This window comes from Corvus kubaryi, unplaced genomic scaffold (assembly GCF_017639235.1).
Source record: "Corvus kubaryi isolate FWS band 111438036 unplaced genomic scaffold, C.kubaryi_AGA036_p1.0 37395, whole genome shotgun sequence".
NCBI lineage: Eukaryota > Metazoa > Chordata > Aves > Passeriformes > Corvidae > Corvus > Corvus kubaryi.
In genome coordinates, this window is record NW_024581134.1 from 5,910,074 (window position 1) to 5,929,271 (window position 19,198).

At 39.2% G+C, this 19,198-nt stretch overlaps 1 protein-coding gene across 1 annotated transcript; it reads right to left on the reverse strand.

Annotated features, from left to right (window-relative positions):
- Positions 1 to 3,547: 3,547 nt before the first annotated feature.
- LOC121670253 (homeobox protein CDX-4-like) lies at positions 3,548 to 11,759 on the reverse strand. Its single transcript, XM_042040188.1, has 3 exons — positions 11,078 to 11,759; positions 5,967 to 6,112; positions 3,548 to 4,023 (listed from the first exon to the last, which is right to left on the reverse strand). The coding sequence occupies exons 1-3, from the start codon at positions 11,505 to 11,507 to the stop codon at positions 3,817 to 3,819; spliced, it is 783 nt and encodes a 260-aa protein (XP_041896122.1). The 5' UTR covers positions 11,508 to 11,759; the 3' UTR covers positions 3,548 to 3,816.
- Positions 11,760 to 19,198: the final 7,439 nt, after the last annotated feature.

Here is a 19,198-nt window from a genome sequence, read left to right on the forward strand (position 1 = left end):
ACATGATTCAGATAAATGTCAGAAGGGATTTGCTGGCTGCTGGAATTAGACAGTCGCATGATACAGAGTTTTCTTTTGATATCAGCATGGTGTTAAAGGAGCTCACTACCTTGCAAACTCCAACCACCAATCAGCTGAATTCAAACAGTGTGATGGTTTTCTATTTACATACAGTGAAAAACACAGGAAACTTGGAGACCTTTGGAAGATACCCACTGGGTGCAAAGGATGGCATTTGATTCATTAGTATTTTAATTGCTTAACAGTGCTAAGGGAGAGTACAACTAAAGTCCCTGGAGAATTCTTCAAAGGAAGAAAGATAAATATTGAAAAATGTTATTTATATAGCCTTTAGTGTTGCATCCATGGAAATACCAAAATTAATACAGGGGCTGATCACATCTGCTGAACTTTCTCCTTCATGGAAGCAACGCTGAAGAGTCAAACTCAGCTGCCCAGGGAACAATGGAATGTGAGGACTTTGTGGTGCCTCCACCCCAGTGCATGTCCTGATCTTGTGTTCCCATGCTGGCAGAGCATGACCATGGATGGGCTCCTGCCAGGCTGTCCTGGAGTCCTTAATGGGCCTTTAAATGCACCAGCATGAAGTGCTCAATTTGTGTTTTGATTTGGGATGATGTCTGGCTCATGGCATAGCTACAGTCTGATAAAGTGTCCAAGGCCTGCGAGAGGCAGGGTAAGGATTTTCTTTTAGCTGCTTGCCATTTCCCCCTCTCTCTGGCTTCCCAGCCTCCTCACCTGATATTCTGACTGCAGTTAATCACCCTCTGATAGAATTTACTAAAAAATACCCTGATTAGTCTAGAAGAGTTTAATATTTTTTTCCTTAGATTATTTTGAGAAACAGCTGTGCCACTGCACTTAGGCTGAAAGGGACATTATGATCCATATTGGGGATAATTATGCACAGCAACAATAAGGGGAATAACTTCTTACTTAACTGTAGTCAGAGAAGATAATCTGATACACTCTGTGTAGGCTTAGAGATAATTTTCTAGTGGATGAAAGAGACTGTCCCTAAATATTTATTAACATATGCTTTGGATACATTTAAAATACATCTGTGGGTAAAATTCGGGATAAAGATCATGAAAAAGGAAAACAATTTTTATTGACAGGACTGGTATTAAACATGCCAGAGGAGGTGCTTTGTATCCCATTCCAACTCTAAAAACATCTAAAATAGGCTCGTTTAGAATGATTCCTTTATCAACTGTGGTTGTTCTGAGTGCAGTCAGTGGCTCCTCTGCCCCGTTTGTCAGAGCAGGGTGGTGTTTCCTGACTGCCTGGAGCTTGGTTAGAATCTGCAAGATGATGATTTCGAATATGTTGAATGTGGACCTGGTAAATAACTCAGTGTTTCATTTCAATTTTGTCATAAATAAGAAGGGAAGAGAAATCGGAAGCAGTGCATTTCTAATACGCAAACGTACTCAATGGTGTGTTGTATGTTATAGCTGTACTAGCCATCTTCCTTTTGATATGAAAACTGATCAGAGAAAAAAAAATCTGAAAACTAGAAGTTCCCTCCCTCTCCATTTCTGTGCCACTGCTAAGCCTCACAAAAGCCCTCTCCTGGTTTCCATAGAAATGGCCCTTCTGCTGCTTTGAGGTAAAGGTCCTCTTCTCTTTTTTCTTGTCTATCTAAAGTCTGAGTTTCCTGAGAGATTATTTTGTCTTCTACATCCTTCATGTATGGAATGCCAGTCCAGGTGGAGGGGCTGATGGAACTGGGGAAACTTCCTCTCCCAAGGAAAAAATCTGGATTTATTTGACTGAAGAGCAGAGAAAAAAGGCATGTGTGTGTCACATGTACACTTCTGTGAATCTGAACAGAGCCAGGGCTGTGTATGCATGTTCCACAACGTGCTCTGTCTCCTAAAATGTCCATGTGGTCCCAGTGGAACATCAGTGAGTGGTCTTAGGAGATCCTGAGTTAAAGCCATGCAGATGTCATCTCAATTTCTCATCGGGCCGAGTTTTATAACTATTAATATACACAAGATTTTCTGTTTACAGTTTGTTTGCATTAGAATACACCCATTTCTTTGAACCATATGATAGGACATGACTAGCAAATATATTGGGGAACCACCCACAAAATGTTTACAGTGAGTAAGTTCTTAATATGTGTTACAGGATATCTTCCTAGTTTAGTTTGAGACATTTATGTCTACAAACATAATTCAGAATTAAGTTCTGATGAGTGTTATTCATGTAACTCCCAACAGAATTGCTTTCATGGAGTTACTCTAACAGAGTTATTTTAAAATAAATGGGGAATAATGAGGCATATCCTCAAATTTGTTATCTAGTGTTTTGAATCCAGATGATGAGAGCTTTGACAAGTTCTGTCCGTGTTGTTCAGTGCATTATCAATGCTCATTGACACAAAGAAAAGCCAAATTTATTCTGCTGCTTCTGAGAGCAAGAGTTTGAGGTTGCTGAAATAAGCGATGCAGGATTTTCAGAATGCTCTTTTCTCTTTGTGTTCTGCTTTTTTCCCATTTTATTACCTTTGCTCCCCTTGACATTTTCAGGAATATTAAATTTTCCCAATAGAGCTGTTCGCTTGTATGCTATCAAAAAGATCATATTAAGAAATTCCAAAGAATAGTACTACTGAAGGGCTTGGGGATTTTTTTAGTGCTTCGGGTTTTCTTTCTACTTTTTCCAGACTCATCACTTGTCTTTCAGATACCATTGCTACCTTCTCACCTGCCAACATGGAGCAGTAATTAAAGCAAACCCCACTGTGATCATGTCCTTAATTTGAGCTCTTTCAGGAGTGCACATGACATGAACATTCCTTTTGTGACTGTGTTTTGGGGCTGCTCAGCTGCAGGTAACTGCTTCAAAATACCCTCTCAGCTACTTCGGGATAGTTGCTGCCTTCAGCCCCAAATAATTGTCAGGTATAAAATCAGTGGCACCAGACTGCTCCTGTTTCGCTTCAAATGCTTAAAGACATCAAGCAAATGCTTTATTTGCTTTTTGGTGGTTTGCTTGTAGTAAGTGTTCTGTTTCCATTCCATTTGTGTTCATATTTTTGAGCAATAATATGTGCAGTCATAGAAGATCGAGGTAATACTTATCTTCCAAATTATCTGGCATTTACTAATGTGCATGAGAAATTTCTGTGTTTCTTACACTGGAACAAATCTTGGCAGGTTTGGTATATTCTGTACCTGTAACTATTGCTCGAATACAATTCCATGGGGCAGAGTTACTTGTGTTATTTAACTAATGCAATATGTTTGTATAGCAACATTATTATGTTCCTTGAGCATTTAAAAGTGTTTTAAACCGTTTTGCTGTTTTCAAAAAGTCGCATTCTTTTCAGTCCATTTAAGTGTAAATATTTATTAACATCTACGGTTTACTCTAATTATATAAATGGTACAAACCACACACACCCAGCTTCTTATATTTTCTGCAAAAGGACTGTATTTTATAATCTGTTCTCTTAGTTTCCTGGGTATATGTATGATCAGACTAGAACTACATGTACTGAATCTTCATCGGTATCATTCTTTGTGTCAGTGTCTGAAGCAAATTACCTGCTATCAAAGATATTGAGAGATGAATCTTAGCAGCACAAGGTCCCTGAGATTTTTGCAATAATTAAAATATTTTGGTAATAGGCTCAAATTTTCTGCTTAGAAATCAGCACTCTGAAGGCAGTTAAATGAAAATGGTCCCTTGCAAAGTTGAGTTTCCAAGGTGGGGGATGGCAGTGGTGGAGAAATCCATTCTTGCTTTTTCTTTTTTCCTGTTTTGTTTTTTTCCCTCTGTTCATTCTGAAACTATGACTTGATGAATGTCATTAGGCTGTAATCCATTTATTCCATGTGGTGGTGGGAACAGAGAATTTGACAGTTCATTTGGACTGAGTGAACCAGAGTCGCTCTGAGCTGAGCCCCCGCTGCCATCAAACTGCGAGATTTTCTTCTTGATCATTTTTCTTTCTTTTGCTCGGCGATTCTGGAACCAGATTTTCACCTGGGGTGTTATAAATGATACCTGATTAATTCAAAGTGCTAGTCAACTTTTTACCATAATTACAGCAATGGAAATGTAGGTAAGTTCAAAAACACTATTTAAGAACCCGAAAACCCAAAGCAAGCAAACAAAAAGCCATGAGGAAAAAACCCCAATGCTAAAACCCAATGAAAAAACCCCCCACAAACCAAAATACTGAATTTGTGCAGTGAAAAGTTTTTGTATTTTTCTGTATTAATTTTTGGCATAATAATCAATGGAAAATTGATTATTTCTTTCTTGATTTCTCTTTCTCCTGGGCAGCGTAAAGTGAACTTGCTGTGTTATATTTAGGAATACAGAAATCAATGAACTCATTGAGACTCAGAGGGTGCAGAGTTCATTATCTCAGCTTTGCCAGTGGCGTGTGTCATAATTTAGGAAGATGCAATTATGGATGAATTTTGAAGATTTCTTTATTATCTATGTTACAGATTAATTCAAAGCCAAGTAGTGAGGGTTCTTTTATTTCATTTATGTTGTGAGTGATTTTTGTGTGTGCATAAATTCTTATGCATTTTTAAAGTTTTGATTGTTTTTATTACTGGAATATATATTTATACCTGTATTTTACAGATACATATGTACTGTTATGTGTATAAATAGATGTATCAGCATTACTTAAAGACAGCGAATTTCCCAAGCTCATTGTGCAGGTGAAAGACTCTTATCTGTTTAAAATCTACTTTTAAGTATCTCTATTTTATTCCTTATGTGAAAATGTGAATGAGTAGGAGCTTCTGTTTGTGTTTTCCTTCTTGGTAATTGTGTTCTTACTTTACTGTAGTTGTTACAGCCTTTAAGGTGTGTTGAGTACAATATGATATAGAAAGTTGTACCCTTGCTTTGTATTAAAAATCTCAGTGTTTTATATTTCTTCTTATTACCGTACTGGTACTGGCATGAAGAAGCATTTAGCTTTGTCTGTCCTGTGGAAATGCAGATAAATTATGTATTTTGTCTACATTATACTTGAAGGAACTTTACCAGTTAAAAATGGGGTGGCATTGGGAGCAGCAGCTCTGTAAAAGGAAACTGCTGATTTTCTGCAGGATCGCTGGTGACTCCAGGCATGTCTGTGTTCTAAATCAGCCAGCTTGCATAACATTAAGGTGGAAGTTTCAAATCTTTCATAATTGCAGTTCTCTGAAAATTTTCCAGTGCAGCTCTATCCTACTGTGTGACAAACTTTAGTCCATCCGTGAACACAGCTAATGTAACTGTGCTCTGCTCAGGAGACTGGCTTTATCTAGGACAGAAATTAAATATGTACTAGATATGAGTGAAGGCAGAGCTGCTTTCCAAGGAAGCAATGATCCAAGTATGCACTTGAACGTTCCCTGGATGGATAGTCTTGGCTACACATACATATGGCAAAAAGAGATCCTGACTTGAAAATCCAAGGCTGTAAAACCCTCCTGAATATGCTGAAATCTGACTGAGGAAGAATGTGGCCTGTGGCAATATGTTTGTAATAAAGAGCCCCATAGCTATCTCATTGGATTGACCTTGAGTTTTAACTTTCCTGTCTTCCAGCTGAAATATATCAAATGCCTTGGATTTTTTTGCTGGCCATTATTTGGTGTGATTTCAAGAAGAAATAAAATTGTGAATGTCACAGCTATTGGGAACATAGCTAAGATCCTATTAAGCTGGACTGTTTAAATTCCAAGCTAGTAAGCTAGAATGTAAGAATAACTACTTTTTAAAGTATGAGTTAATTTCTAAGGTTGAGTTCCCTACAATTGGAAGGTTCTGTCAAATGAGCCTGTTGATAACTGTGGGTTTGTGTAGTGGATTCTCTGTGTGTCAGGTGCAGAGGTGCAGGAGGTGGCTGCTGCTGTGTCTCCTGGCAGTGGCAGTGTCTGGGCACTGTGGGCACACCTCAGGGCTGCTCTCTGTACCTGTCTTTCGGAGAGTCCCAGGTTTGCTGCGAGTTCTGACTTCCTCCTGATTGTAATGTATCTGTTGCAGTGAAATTCCTTCTCTAATTCCAGTCTCTGGTGATCTGTGTAAACAACTCGGTACTTTTCTTTTGTTCTTGTTTTACCTGGTTAGGAAAGAAGTATTATTCATATGTTGAGTTGGATTTTCCATAGCAGCTTGCAAACATCTCAGGCATTTCACAGACATTAATTAAACTACAGAATACTTGTATGGGATTGTTTGCTGTGGTACAGAGGAGGAATATGAGGTGCAGGGCGAAGTGAGAGAGTATTGGTTACCATAACTGTCTTTCCCTCTTTTTTTCCCTCTCTCTGTAAACATACATTTAAATGTGAAGCTCTTAAGTGATAAACACCCCAATGCATCTTAAATAATTCATAGCAGTACATAACTGGTGCTGGCTATATTAATCTCAAAGGGGTTTCATTTTAGTGCTCACTGAAGTGACTTCTGTGTCTATGAGAGCATAAATACCCAGGATTTCAAGACTGAGCTTCAGTCACAATTCGTTCAGTTGTACCGTGGCCTAATTCTTTATCTGAGTTTTTAAAGATTGTTTCTCTAGCACAAAGATATGTCCAACTAGAAATGCTTTTCCTTTCTTGTGTGGCCATAGGATAAACTTAGAAGTTCAATAATAATTTTATTTACTTTTTCAAAAAGGTCCAGTCTTGCAAGGTGCTGAGTGCCTGTAGGATATTCTTGAGGGTACTCTGTGCTGGGCTTCCCTTTAGAGTTGGAGGCACTTGACAATTTGTAAGATGAGGCAATAAAATCTTGTAAAAGGATTTCAGGATCATCCTCTCTCTAATGTATAAAAGAAATATTCTTAGATATATTGGATAAATACTGTTAAGAGAAGCATTACCAAATGTTTAGAATGTATCTCTCATTTCATATAATTTTTAAACAATTCTTCATGTAGTAATAATCCAGGGAGATCAGTTTTCAACTTATTTGTTCTCCTTTGCACTTTCAACAGCCAACTAGATAGTTTTTCTTTTTTCTTCTGATCTTCCCAGTTTTTTTTGATGTGAGTTTTCTGGGACAAACTGTAGGACAAAGACTCCTTTAAAGTGGTTCCCTAAAATCCATTGAGGTGTTAAGATGAAGCACACGCCACACAAAGGAGCGACAAGGAGATCTTATCAAGAACCCCTTTCACATTCAGAAACACAAGCCAATTGGTTTGGAATTTACAAGCCCTAAACAAATGTCAGACGCTTTCATCTTAGCAGAGGAAAAAGAGACAGAAATAGATGAAGGAATATTTTTTCCTCAGTTCTCTTTAATTTTGGACCGACACCGAGGACAGACTGGGATATTTTTATCTGAAGGTAGACATAGCTGAAATACGCATAATTAGGGATATTTTCCCAAGTCCTATGCCACTTCAACTTCCAGCATAGAAGATTTTCCTGCCTAAATTTGCAGGACTAAATCATCCAACTAAGTTTACTTTTTTCATGGTACAAATCGTTGGCTTTGAAATATTTGCCTTCAGTGATAGTTCTAATGCTAACAATAGTATAGATATTCAGGTTCCTCGTAAACTGAGGGCTTAGAGGAAATCTTTGAAAACAAGTTAAAATTCAACGAGGTTATTCCGGCCTCACTATAATCAGCAAATATAACCATGATTTGAGGGGGTGGAGAAAAGGAGTAGTTTTCTCCATTCCACTTGGTCATAAAATTCACAGAGCATTTCTTCTGAAGACAATAAAGCTGGGAGAAGGCCTCTTTATTTGCTGTGAAAATCATCACCCTTTCCGGCAATATAACTCCTGAAGAAAAGAGGGAGAAGGAAGAGACAAGACTGCATATCAAAGCAAAGTGAAGTGTTAAAAGGGTCTGTTGCCTCAATATGACAGATAGGCCTCAAAACCTCAGACAATGTAGGCCAGTGGAAAATAGATGTCACAACTAATTTACAAAGAAAAATAAATTAGCATTAGAGCAGGGGCCTGGCCTTTTTTCCTGCTTTTCTGTTTTGCTTTCTGGTTGTGTTTCTGCTGTGCTGTAATCTGAATTACTTGTACGTCCCTGCTTGTTTAAACAAAGACAGAAAATGTGTTGGCTATAGTTTTAAAAAACATCCTGGGGCTGAACCTGTAACATACGAAAATCATGTTGTCCTTTTGTTTAGTCCTGTTAAAGTCCCTTCCCTTTCTGAGAAGGGTCACTCCTGGATGAAGTTTCATATGCAGTTTTAAAACCTTTTTCTAGGCCCTTTAGATACCTTTTCAGTAAGTTTTATGCTTTGAAGGTTTTCTTGCTCTCAGAAAATACACATCTTACCTTGTTGATTACACAGTTAATTTGAAGTTAATTTGAAGTTCTACTCCAGCATAACTGAAGTTGATGGCAGATTTTATAATAGATTTTTAGTCAAACCAGGATCAGACTGTCAGGAATTCTTTGGATGTTCTTTTCCTCACTTGCATGGCCTGACTAGGAAGGTCTCTACCAAGCCCACTTTCCATGTTTGGTTTTTTTAAAATTTCTTACAGCCTTATATATTTGAAATGTCTTTGTGTTTGAAGTAAAAAAGGGTTTTGTTCTGAATATACAGTTACACTCTTTTAGTCAGAGGACGTATCATTTCAAATCACATTTTATCTGTTTAAAGAACAGAGTACTTCTGTCTTTGTGATGTTGTTTCATCCTGAAGATTGACTTGATCAGGTAAATTTTCATTTCACTTTACCTGCAGTTGAATTTTTTTCCTTGTATCAAATGCTAAATAAGGATATTGAATCAGAATGTAGTGTATTTAATAGAGTCTACACAGAGAGGAAGCAATTCCCACTGACATCTCACTCAAAATAATTCCTGCTGTCTTTAGGACAGTGTTTCAGGAGGATCCCTCCTTTCATTAGATGTGTTGTGATTTCTGTTACTCCCTTCTGCTCACGTACATTGGTGTGTGTACACACCACTGGTGAAGTTAAGGACATATACATGTTTATGCACAGAAATATATTTGTAGAGTTTAGGGCTGTAATTCTGGGATTTTAAGGCAATGAACTTTATTAAGCAGTGGTAACATTGAAGAAGAGGAACCAGTAGCTACTTTGATAACACAAATAATATTATGGCAATAAGGAAAAACAGAAAACAACAGTGTGTTTCAAAGAGGGTTATAATGGCATCAAGTCAGTTTTCTTCTAGAGAAAACATTGATAAGGTGGTACAGAGCAGTCACATGCTTAATTTTAGCCTTGTAATTTATTTGAATTTCCTTCCATTTATCACAATTTTTTCTGTGACAGGGTTAAAATTTTACGTTTTTTTTTAAAAACACCAATGAAAGGCCAAATCTTTTTGGTACTTTTCTTGTTTTGCACGATTACCACATTTGTGCTTTACTCTCACCATCTCTCTTTTTAAGGTGGGTTGATGCCTTGAGCTCACTTCTGTGAAGTCCTGAGCTGTTTTTAACACTTCAAAGGATTGGGTTCTAGGAATGCACAGCCTCAGGACATGCAGCTATTGATGGGCTCTGTTCCACCTGTCCCAAATGGTTCATAAAGTACTTCAGAATGTGTGTAAATTCTGTGTAAGCACTTTTCAGACTAGAGATGAATTTAGGCCCAAAATTGTGTCTCTGAATTGCAAATATATTTTATAAATTTGGACAAGGGTATGAGAAACATCTCAGGGTCTTCCAAGACTGTTCAATAAGTGTGAAGCAAGGATTTAGATTTTTAAGTCTGCGATATTCTTTAATAATGTTATTCTTTAAGAATGCTATACATGTAAAATTCAGTGCCTACATGACACAGACAGGGCTGCCTCATTGACATTCAGTAGTCTCAGCTGAATTTGATCTACACTCAAGTCTTGCATCACTTCTACACCTGGCAGTCTCCAAGGGTGTTAATGAAGTTACTGGGATTTACATGAGTATACAGAAGGGGGGAAAGCAGACTGAATCTGCCTGGCTTTGAAGGCCTTTGTGGAGGCTCCAAGTGGAAGGACAGCATTGTGATATCCTAATGTTCACCAGGCATTTTATATTTAGTACCAGAGACAAAACAATGTGTGTCTGCTTTATAATTAAGAAACAATTACCAGGCTAATTTTGCTCCTGAGTAATAACCATTTGAAGGCGGATTCTCTCTGAAGCAGGCAGTGGTGATTTTCCCTGTCTTCTAAGATTGCTTCAATTGTAATTGCTCTGCTTTCTTTCGAGCATTTTCTTTGATGCTCCCTAACACACACTTACTACTTTTAACCTTAACAACAGATTTATCAAACCTTTCTACACCCCTAGTTTCCACCTTGGGAATATACATGGAAAGGTTCATCTGGCAGGCAGCTTGTGGCAAGAACAGGCACATCAGTGAGTGGCACTTGCAGGAAAGAGATTTTTAATTGTGTAATTGAGGAAGCTGAAAAATTCTGGCGTGTAAGAAAAGTAAAACTGATGTGAAATTAAATGAAGAAGAAGCTTAACCAAGGAATTATGTGATCTGCAAACAAAATAGTCTATGCTGATCGTTTGAGACAGATTGCTTCTCTGGGAATTTTTTCTGCTCACCTAATAAATCTGGGTAGAAAAATATGAGACACAGGAAAATTGCAGAAAATTGCATAATCACTGCAGTTAGATCAAAGTACATAGTTTTCTTTATAATTACTGAGAAGTCTGTAAGGTTTAAAAAGATCAACCTGATTATATATTGATATCTCCCCTGCAGCACAAAATAACGATGTAGTATTTCTGTCTGTAACTGTTAAATGTTGCTGCATTGCTCCATAACACTTTCATGATTATCATGTTTTTCACACAAAATGCTTTACAGAATGTTCCAACAGGGATTCCTGGAGCTGAGCTCCAGCCAGGTCAGCCACATCAGCCGTTCCACTACAGCAACCACATAAAGCCTTTATGGGAGAAAGTGAAACTAGCACAAATTTAGTTAAAACTGCATTAAACAGCAGTAGGTTAAATAAATGTAATAAATGACCCTCCAACCTATGTGCTTCAAGTGAAGTTAATTATTTCTAAGCTCAGTGATAGCAGAAGATGCTTTCTGAGGTTGGAAGTTGAATTTGCACTCACCAGCAGTGTTGGTTTGCACCGTTTTCCTCATCCACTCATAAGAGCTGTGCCTTTGGCTGTTGGGAGAGATTTGCTGGGCATTAATTGTATCTACAGGAGGTAACCCCGCAGCGGCGGCGGGATGCAGGGAGCTGTAATCAGCAGAGCTGTAGGAGCCCTGGCCAGGGGACGAGCCATTGATGTGGGCAGCAGCCACGGCGCTGGAAGGGCCTGGGCCGTAGGCGCTCCAGTCCTCCCGCTGGGGGCCGTAGTGGGAGCCCCAGGCTGCCGCCGGCTGCCCGTGGGTGTCCAGGGCTGGCACAGGGTGGTATCCCATGTAGTCGGAGTAGGCTGGAGCAGACACGAAGTTTTGCACGGGCAGGTTGTTGTTGGCCCTGGCAGATCCTGGGTACATGCTGGGCTCCTTATCCAAGAGCGAGCTCACGTACATGGCTGTCCCAGACTGTAAACACAGCGTCACAACATCTTGTTCCTCAGTGTCTTCTTTTACTGCTCAAAAATATTTGTGTTTGGTTTTCTCTAATAATGCCACTCTGCTTGGAATCTTCTACTTCATCCTCTTTTATTATCAACTGTGTTACCAGGTGCTGGTGGTAATGGTTTACCAAGATCTTGTCTGACGTCAGCCCAACTGCCTGCCTCATAATTACATTTACATTCAAATGAAGGGCTGACCAACCCCACCTTGCTGCTGGTTCTGGTGCTTTCTCTTTTAGAGAACTTTTATCTATCCTACTATCCTGCCCTGATATTCAACAGCAATCCCAGTCCTGTAAGATGATGCAACAGTTGCTCGGATTTGTAACTTAAATAGTTAAGTAAATAGACCTTTTAGAAAGAAATTATAGTGATATCTATAATAGCAATGTTTAACATTCAAAGGATTCGTGTCCTTTATTTTGTCATGTATTATCAATCAACAAATAAATCTGTTACTTTCTTAATTTCCCATATAATGAAAAAAATTATCCCTTTTAGTCTTTAACAGATACAGTCAATTTGAATAATTGTAATTCAGTAACTTCAAAATACAGAGCGCCTTATAAATAGCATGTCTTGAGTATAACTGTCTCAAAAATGTTCCTCTCATTGTTGATGTTTGTAAGTGGTTTTCCAGAATGGGAGCCTTTAAAGCTGTGACTGTAAGACACATGTTCACACTCTCCTCATACATAGTGATTTAAGAGATCCCTTCATCTTGTGGCCATTGCAAACTGATAAATTTTAAAAAGCAGACAATAAATCTTCCTAACAAAGATGGTGCCAGAAGTACAAAGAAAATGACTGTAAAAAGTAGGGAAAAAAGTCTTTGATTAGGCCCAGGAATATTGTTGGCTTCTGTTTCAAGACAACCTTTATCTGCCTGAAAGGAGGCTGGTTCCTTCCTCTGAGGCTGCTGCTGTCTATAGTCTGCTCTCCGTGGTGGCAGCTTGGGCCAGGGAAATCAGCAGGGAGAGACATCTGGGTTGTTAAGTTTGTGGATCAGCAGTGCCCCGATGCTGCTGTGTGACACACGGGTTCTTCCTGGCTCAATGTTCGTGTCCCTCTGAGAAAAATGATTCTGAAAGTGGTTTTATATCCTGTTACTAAGAGCTTGTTATTAGCACGGCGAACTAAACCACACCCTAGGACTTCAGAATTGCCTCTCTGGGTTGTGTAGCTGCAATTTGCGGAGCGAATTCACTGTATTTTTATTTTGGATGGGTTTCTTTGCAATGAGCTATTTGTAAGGGCTATGCTTGCAAAAGAGGTGCAAATTACAATGAGTTGTTTCCCTTTACAGAGGTGTGGGTTTTCATTCAGTATCCTTTGTATTTTGACACTACTCGTATTCACACATCCCTTCTAATTCCAGCACTAAAGGATTCTAAGTGTGTACTTACAGACAGGAAAGATATTCCTCTTCTCTTTGGGGCTGCGCTTTTTAGGGAAAGAAATTTTACTGAGGAGTGTAGCAAAATCTCTGTAACTTGTTTTGCTACATTTACAGAATTCTGCATTGAGCACTGGGATCCTCAGAATGCTGATCCTCAGAAGTTGCATCATGGGATAGGACATGGGAAAAATAAGATCTTTTGTAATTGGTGTACCCTTATAAAAATAGACATTAAAATAAATGGAAAGAGACTCTTATTCCCTTTATCTCGAAAGACAAGGAACTGTAACACAATTTTTGAGAACCCACAGACTTTTTAGTACCGAATGTCATTCAAATTAAAGAAGATGTATTTCCTATGTCCTTGGAATGTTTAGCCTGTTTGTGAGCATTACACCCCAGTTAAATTCCCATGGATTGCTGAGTGTTGTGCAGAGCTGTCACTCATAGGCAGATCCACAGGAGGGAAAAGTTTTGGCTCCATTTACTGCATCTGCAGTCCAGTGACAGGGGACATTGGCTGCTCAGAGATTTCAGCTCAGACCCATTGTTTGACTTCCCCCAAACACACCATTTTCCCATCCCTGTGAATGATGTAATTTCATATTCTGCAGTAGATGATTGTAACATTTTTAATCTCTGGTGTTCCTCTTGCTTTATGGGATATCTGGGCACGTACCCCCCACGATTTCAGTATCACTTAATCCTATTTTTTGTATCTCAGAGCTTTATCCTTTATTCTCTGTTCTTCTTTTATCTTTTGTTTATGCTCCTCCTTTCCCTTTCTTGTTTTGCCTGTTCCATTATCTGAATTTTCTTCAGATCTATTTCGATTCTTTCCAGAACAAAATTAGATCAAGATACTCCGATGGCAATTTGCTACACTGATTTGATATCAGTTAACAATAGTAAACTTTGAATAAGGCATTTTGTTTAAAAAGATTTACATAGCAGGATAAGATTGCTGGGCAGGACTGCAGATTTTTAACACCAAAGTGAGAATGAGATAACTAAAATGGCAATGGTCAAATGATCTGCACCCTGGGTCTGATGTCTCCTATTTTGTGTAGCAGAGCAGGGTGGAGATATTAAAAAGGAGCAGTACCTTTGCATGTTGTTGTGTAGTTTGAGGCTACCAAAATGTTTGGGTTGGTGTTTTTTGAGAGCTAATTGACTGTTAATCTGAGTCTGTCTTTCCAAGAATAATTTCTTAGGCCATGCACAGCTCCTTCCTTCTCAGGCCCAGCACATCAGCAGCTTCAAAGCCACAGAACCGCTGCATCTTCAGTGCAGTAACTTAGGCTGCAGTTCCACAGACGTTTCTGGGGGGCATGGCTTTCAGGGAATACAAAAAAGAAGGGAAAAAAATGAGCTGCCATTGCCTTGGGCTCTGTGGGGATGGCAGTGAGTGGAGTAAGGGCTTGGCGTGCTGCCCGTGCCTGTGTAAAGTGCTGGTGGAACACGGGCCCTCTCCGGACTCTCTGGGGTGGTGGGGGAGTGACAGCAGTTCTGAGGCAGTGGGCTGGACATCCGGAAATCTCAGCCATCTGGAGTCTTGTATTTGTACCTTTTTCTGTGGTGGGTGGTAAAGGCAGAGCAGGACAGATCTGTGTGGCACCAGCAGCAGGAGAGCTGTGCTCTTTGGCAGACACTGGAGAGATGGATTGCCAGGAAAACTGAACTCCAAGGCTGATTTTTCTCCACCTGTCCAAATGCCATGTGTAATTTATCTACTAGACCAGTGTCCATGGGAGTTGTCTCAGTGGTTGTTAACGTGAGGTTTTACGTGTGTTAAATCAAATGTACTTTGAGATCTTTCGGGAAGAAAATTTTCTAGTTTTCTAGCAAGTGGTTGATGAAAAACTATCAATAATAAGTGTGGTGCTCACCATTGGAACTCTAAAGGTTTGTTTGTACAGGCAGTGGAGATGGTGCACTATTGTATGAGCTGTTCTAGAGAGCAATTCCAACCCAGTAATAATAACATAATCACAAACGTGCAATTAAGTGTTTTAATGACAGCTATTAAAACTGCAATTTCGGAGCTACTGGTAGTTTAAAACTTGCCTGTACAATGATAACTTACATTAAAGGTGTTTACAACTCTGATAGTTTTTATTAGGAACCCTTCCTCATAAAATGACTCTTCCTTTTATGTGGAGATAAGAAGACAATAATCTGTCTTTGAAGTGTGAAAATGATGTGAAATCTCTCTTATTTTGGAGAACCAAAAAGCAGGTGAGCTTAATGTGCCCCTTTGTGGCTCAGGTGATAGGAGTGGGTGTTTGTTTTCTTGCCTCCAGATGACCACTCCAATAGCACTGCGGGCTTAGGAATGCTTCTTGCCCATACCTTTATAGCTGCATGCTCAGAATTTCGTGGGAATGGCTGCCGAAGGACTTTGTTAGGGAACTCTGTATTGCTGGTAGTTCTAATGCAGTATTTTCCAGGTGTTATTGACCCTATATTCAAGCTGGGCTTTGCATGCACCTTCATTCCTCCTAAAATTCTTAGTCAGCTGTAGGAATCTTGAAGAAAGGTTAGTCAGGACATGGTTTGCTGTCAGCTGAGGGCATTTCTGTTGGGAAAAAACTCAACTAGTGATGAAGGAAGGTAGATGGGCTTAAAATTTTAAAACGCAGCTAAAGAGGTGGGTTTTGCTGTTGCTGAAGCTTCTACAAACACAAAGCTGCTGAAATTTTTTTTTTGCCCTTTTTAATTGGGTTTTTTAATATACAGAACCCTACTTAGGTCTCATTTTCAGGGCTTGAAATGTAAGCATGTGCTAAGTTGCACGTGGCAGATGCAGCACAGCCCAGAGAGCTGAATGAGCACTGCTGAGTGAGCTGTTCTCACTTGCTGAACTGACTCTTCTGGGGAAAAGAAGAAGGGATATAGCACAAATTTCAGTTCTGCCCTGTGTCTCTGATCCCTACTGGGGATTTGTTTTTCATAAGAGAGCAACAGAAGAAATAAAGATGCCAGCTGTCTGTGAAGCCTTCCTCAGTGGTTTTGGGTTTAATTTCATGCTCTGAAGTTTTGGTTGTTAAGAAATCCTTTTGAAAAATGATGAAAAGTGGCTGGTAGAGAGCTGATTGTATTTACCCTTCTATCTACTCCACTTCTGTTTTTCTAAGTGCTGCTTAAAATGGCTTATCTCTAATTTCTAAATGTTAAAATGTGTTTTTTTAATATATTTCATGGATAAGCTGCATCAGTTTTGCCAGGAAGGAATGGTCTGAAGCTAAAGGAGGGTCTTACTGTTCGGAAATAAAAATAATTTAACTTCTGCTTCAAAATCAATTCTGACAGAAATAAGAGCATTCCTTACTGCTCCACAAGCAGCTTGAATTCAGCAGGAGTTACAGAGCCTGTGTGTGAACCCCAGGGTAAATCAATTCTTTAGCAGAACCATGAAAAGGAACAGCAAATCCTCTACTGCCATCGATTTCGTTCCTTCCTGAGCAGTGCAGGAAGTTCTATCCTGCCCAGGTGTAGCTGGGTGGGACTGTTGGGTGCTCCCTGTGAATCCTCCAGGTGTCATTTGGTGTGGGGTTTCTTGCAGGAGGTAACAAAGGAATCATTTGCCTTCCCTCTTTGCCTGGCACCCGCAGCTTTATGGTGCTGGCAGCCTGGCATTTCTGCCCCACACATTTCTCTCTGGGATTACTGCCCATGTAAAGCTCTCCCACTTTAGAGGGACTGTTTGTTGTGGCTGAGACAACAAAGAGCATCCTGGTCCTTAATTAATCCTCTCCATTTATTGTGAGACATTTAAGAGCAGGTTTTTTTAGAGAATTGCAAGAATTTGTGCTCTTTGGGTATGAAAACAGCTGGCAAACATTTTCATCATAAAATCTGTGCCTATTTCTTTACCTGATGAGTTTTGCATAATTTTGTGTCCAACTAACATCCAGTGCCATCTGAAATGTGAGTCATTTGCAGGGACGTGTCATTTCAGTGCCCCTGGACTGCCCCAGCAAACCAAATAAAGGAGCTAAAGAAGGAATCTGCTTTTTAATTTTTATGGTAACATCCACAATTAACATATATCTTTGAATCTCCTCCTTGGGTAGAAGGTGTCACATACTTGATGCTCTCTCCTCTGTACCCTAATGATTGCATAACCTCTAAGCAATAATTGAAGATTTTGTTTTAGAAATATCATTTTGAATTGTATATTTTGCTTAGTTGCAAGAAGATTTGGTAGAAGGGGCTCTTTGCTCTACTGCTTGATTTTTTTGTATCATATAGATCACAATTCTTGCTGGAAAATGGGGTCTAAAGTTTAGTGAATTCCTCTGAAAATTGGATATTCCTTGGTAGTTCTTTTAATCACAATTAGGATTAAGGGCTTAGATATTCCTGTGATGTAGCCTAAGGTATGCTTTTCTTCTTCAAGGCGCTTCCCTAACAACCAATCAATCTTCACAGTACTCTGCTTTAGTGTCCTGAGTTTTCAGATGTGATAAAAGTGATGAGTTATTTGATATACCCAAAGTCAGGAAGAAAGTGAGTATTAGCCTGAGGATGGCACCAGTATTTCATAACCCACAGTGTTGGACCCAAATAATTTCAGTTGATTTGTCTGCAATTTTCTGTCTCTCTTATTTTTATTTGGACAGAGTACAGCAAGTTAACAGCACTGCACAAGCTTCTTAGAGAAAAATCACTTCCTTTGGGGTTTGGTGGGCAACTGTTTAAAGGATTAGAACCCATTGGAAATACTTAACTGGAGAGATTGCTGGGCATTCTTACCAAAAAAAAAATTGAACTACTTGAAACAGCCACTGGCATAACTAGAAGGTTAATAATCTCTAAGGTATTGCCCTGGTTTATAGATACTGCTTTTGGAGCAATAAATGTTAACCTTTGAACATGTGCTTCTGCAAATAAAATCCAGCCTTATTTTGTGTACTTAACAACTTCTGATTGGAAACACATAGCAACCTATAGCAAGCATGCTTTCAGCAAACTGGAGCAGAAATGAGGCAGATCTTCAAAGTGGTCACTTATCTTCCTCAATAACTCTTCTACATGTAAACAAGATAAACCAGGTCGTTCTGCCAGATCCCCCTTGCTTTGAATGATGTTTGAATAATTTTAAAGAGAAAGAAGTTGTGTTCAGACAGATTTCTTAAAGTTCTTCCTTGAAGTACTTTTTTCCTTTTAGAAATGTTAATGCAAAATTAGGCTGTGTCATGAAAATGTGATTAAAATAGGTAGCTGTGCACTTGATTCTGCAGAACCCTGGGGCCAGGCTTCTGATCATGTAGCTAGAACTAGGTCTTAATTTATTGTATATCAGTGCAAAAGACAAAGTTTCCCTCTGTATTCTTACCTTTTGAAAGTCTAAATCTGGAATTTTTATTGGTTTTTCTCTAGTCTGCAAGCAGAATTCTGTTTAGTTGGCCAGTGTGAGGATGCTTTTCCTGTTGAAGCTTTTCCAGTCTCTGTTAAGTTAAATATCTGTGTATTTGTGAATGAAACCGCTATCATTTCCCTCTGCCAGCACCATGGCTGTGCTGTGTATTTCCAGTGGGTTCCTCTTTTGGGTAGATCCAATGGCTCTCTTTTGGGAGAGCAGTTTGGTTGCAGTGCTCATTGATGCGGATGGGAAATCCCTTTTGTTCCCATGTGCTCTGTGTCATGCTCCTCTTTTCCTACCATGTGGAAATCAGTTGGAGACTTTCTGTTGCTGAACTTTGAGTTGCAGCTTCTTCCTCTGCCCTGTGTTACCTGTGCTGTTGCCAGCAAATGGAGCGCCACTGTGACAGGAATGAGTGGGAGTTTTACAATGTACCTTCTCCATTTCAAGTCGAACTCTACCTTTGTTTAGCACTGTCCTTCTTGCAAACAAAATGATAAATAAAATTACGAAATAGTGAAAGCTGCCAGCTCCCTGAAACATCCTGCTCTTCCTATGCTCCTCTAATTTCTCTAAACTCTTTTACATCACCCTTCTTTTAAATTTGATATTGCAATTCCAGAACAGACTAATCATGAAAATCTGCAGGTTCACTTGCTGCAGTAGCTGATACCACATTGCAAAATGGTTATGAAAAAAGGCATTTATTTTAATTCTGTATATACAAAGTAATTTCACATTACCAACATTTTGATGCTCTAATAGTACTGTTTGTTATAATTAAAGCTCAAACCCAAGAATGTAGTGCCTAAATGACTTAATGCTCCTAAGTCTTGTTTGCAACAGTGACAGAGAGATTTCAGGGGATTCCTTGATG

Excerpts from the sequence above, each read along its gene's own strand:
- LOC121670253 (XM_042040188.1), bottom strand. The coding sequence starts at position 11,507 with ATGTACGTGAGCTCGCTCTTGGATAAGGAGCCCAGCATGTACCCAGGA. Across the intron at positions 6,113-11,077 it reads GGTGCAAACCAACACTGCTG|GTAAAACAAGAACAAAAGAA; the intron begins GTGAGTGCAAAT and ends TTTCCTAACCAG. Across the intron at positions 4,024-5,966 it reads TGGGACTCTCCGAAAGACAG|GTGAAAATCTGGTTCCAGAA; the intron begins GTACAGAGAGCA and ends ATAACACCCCAG.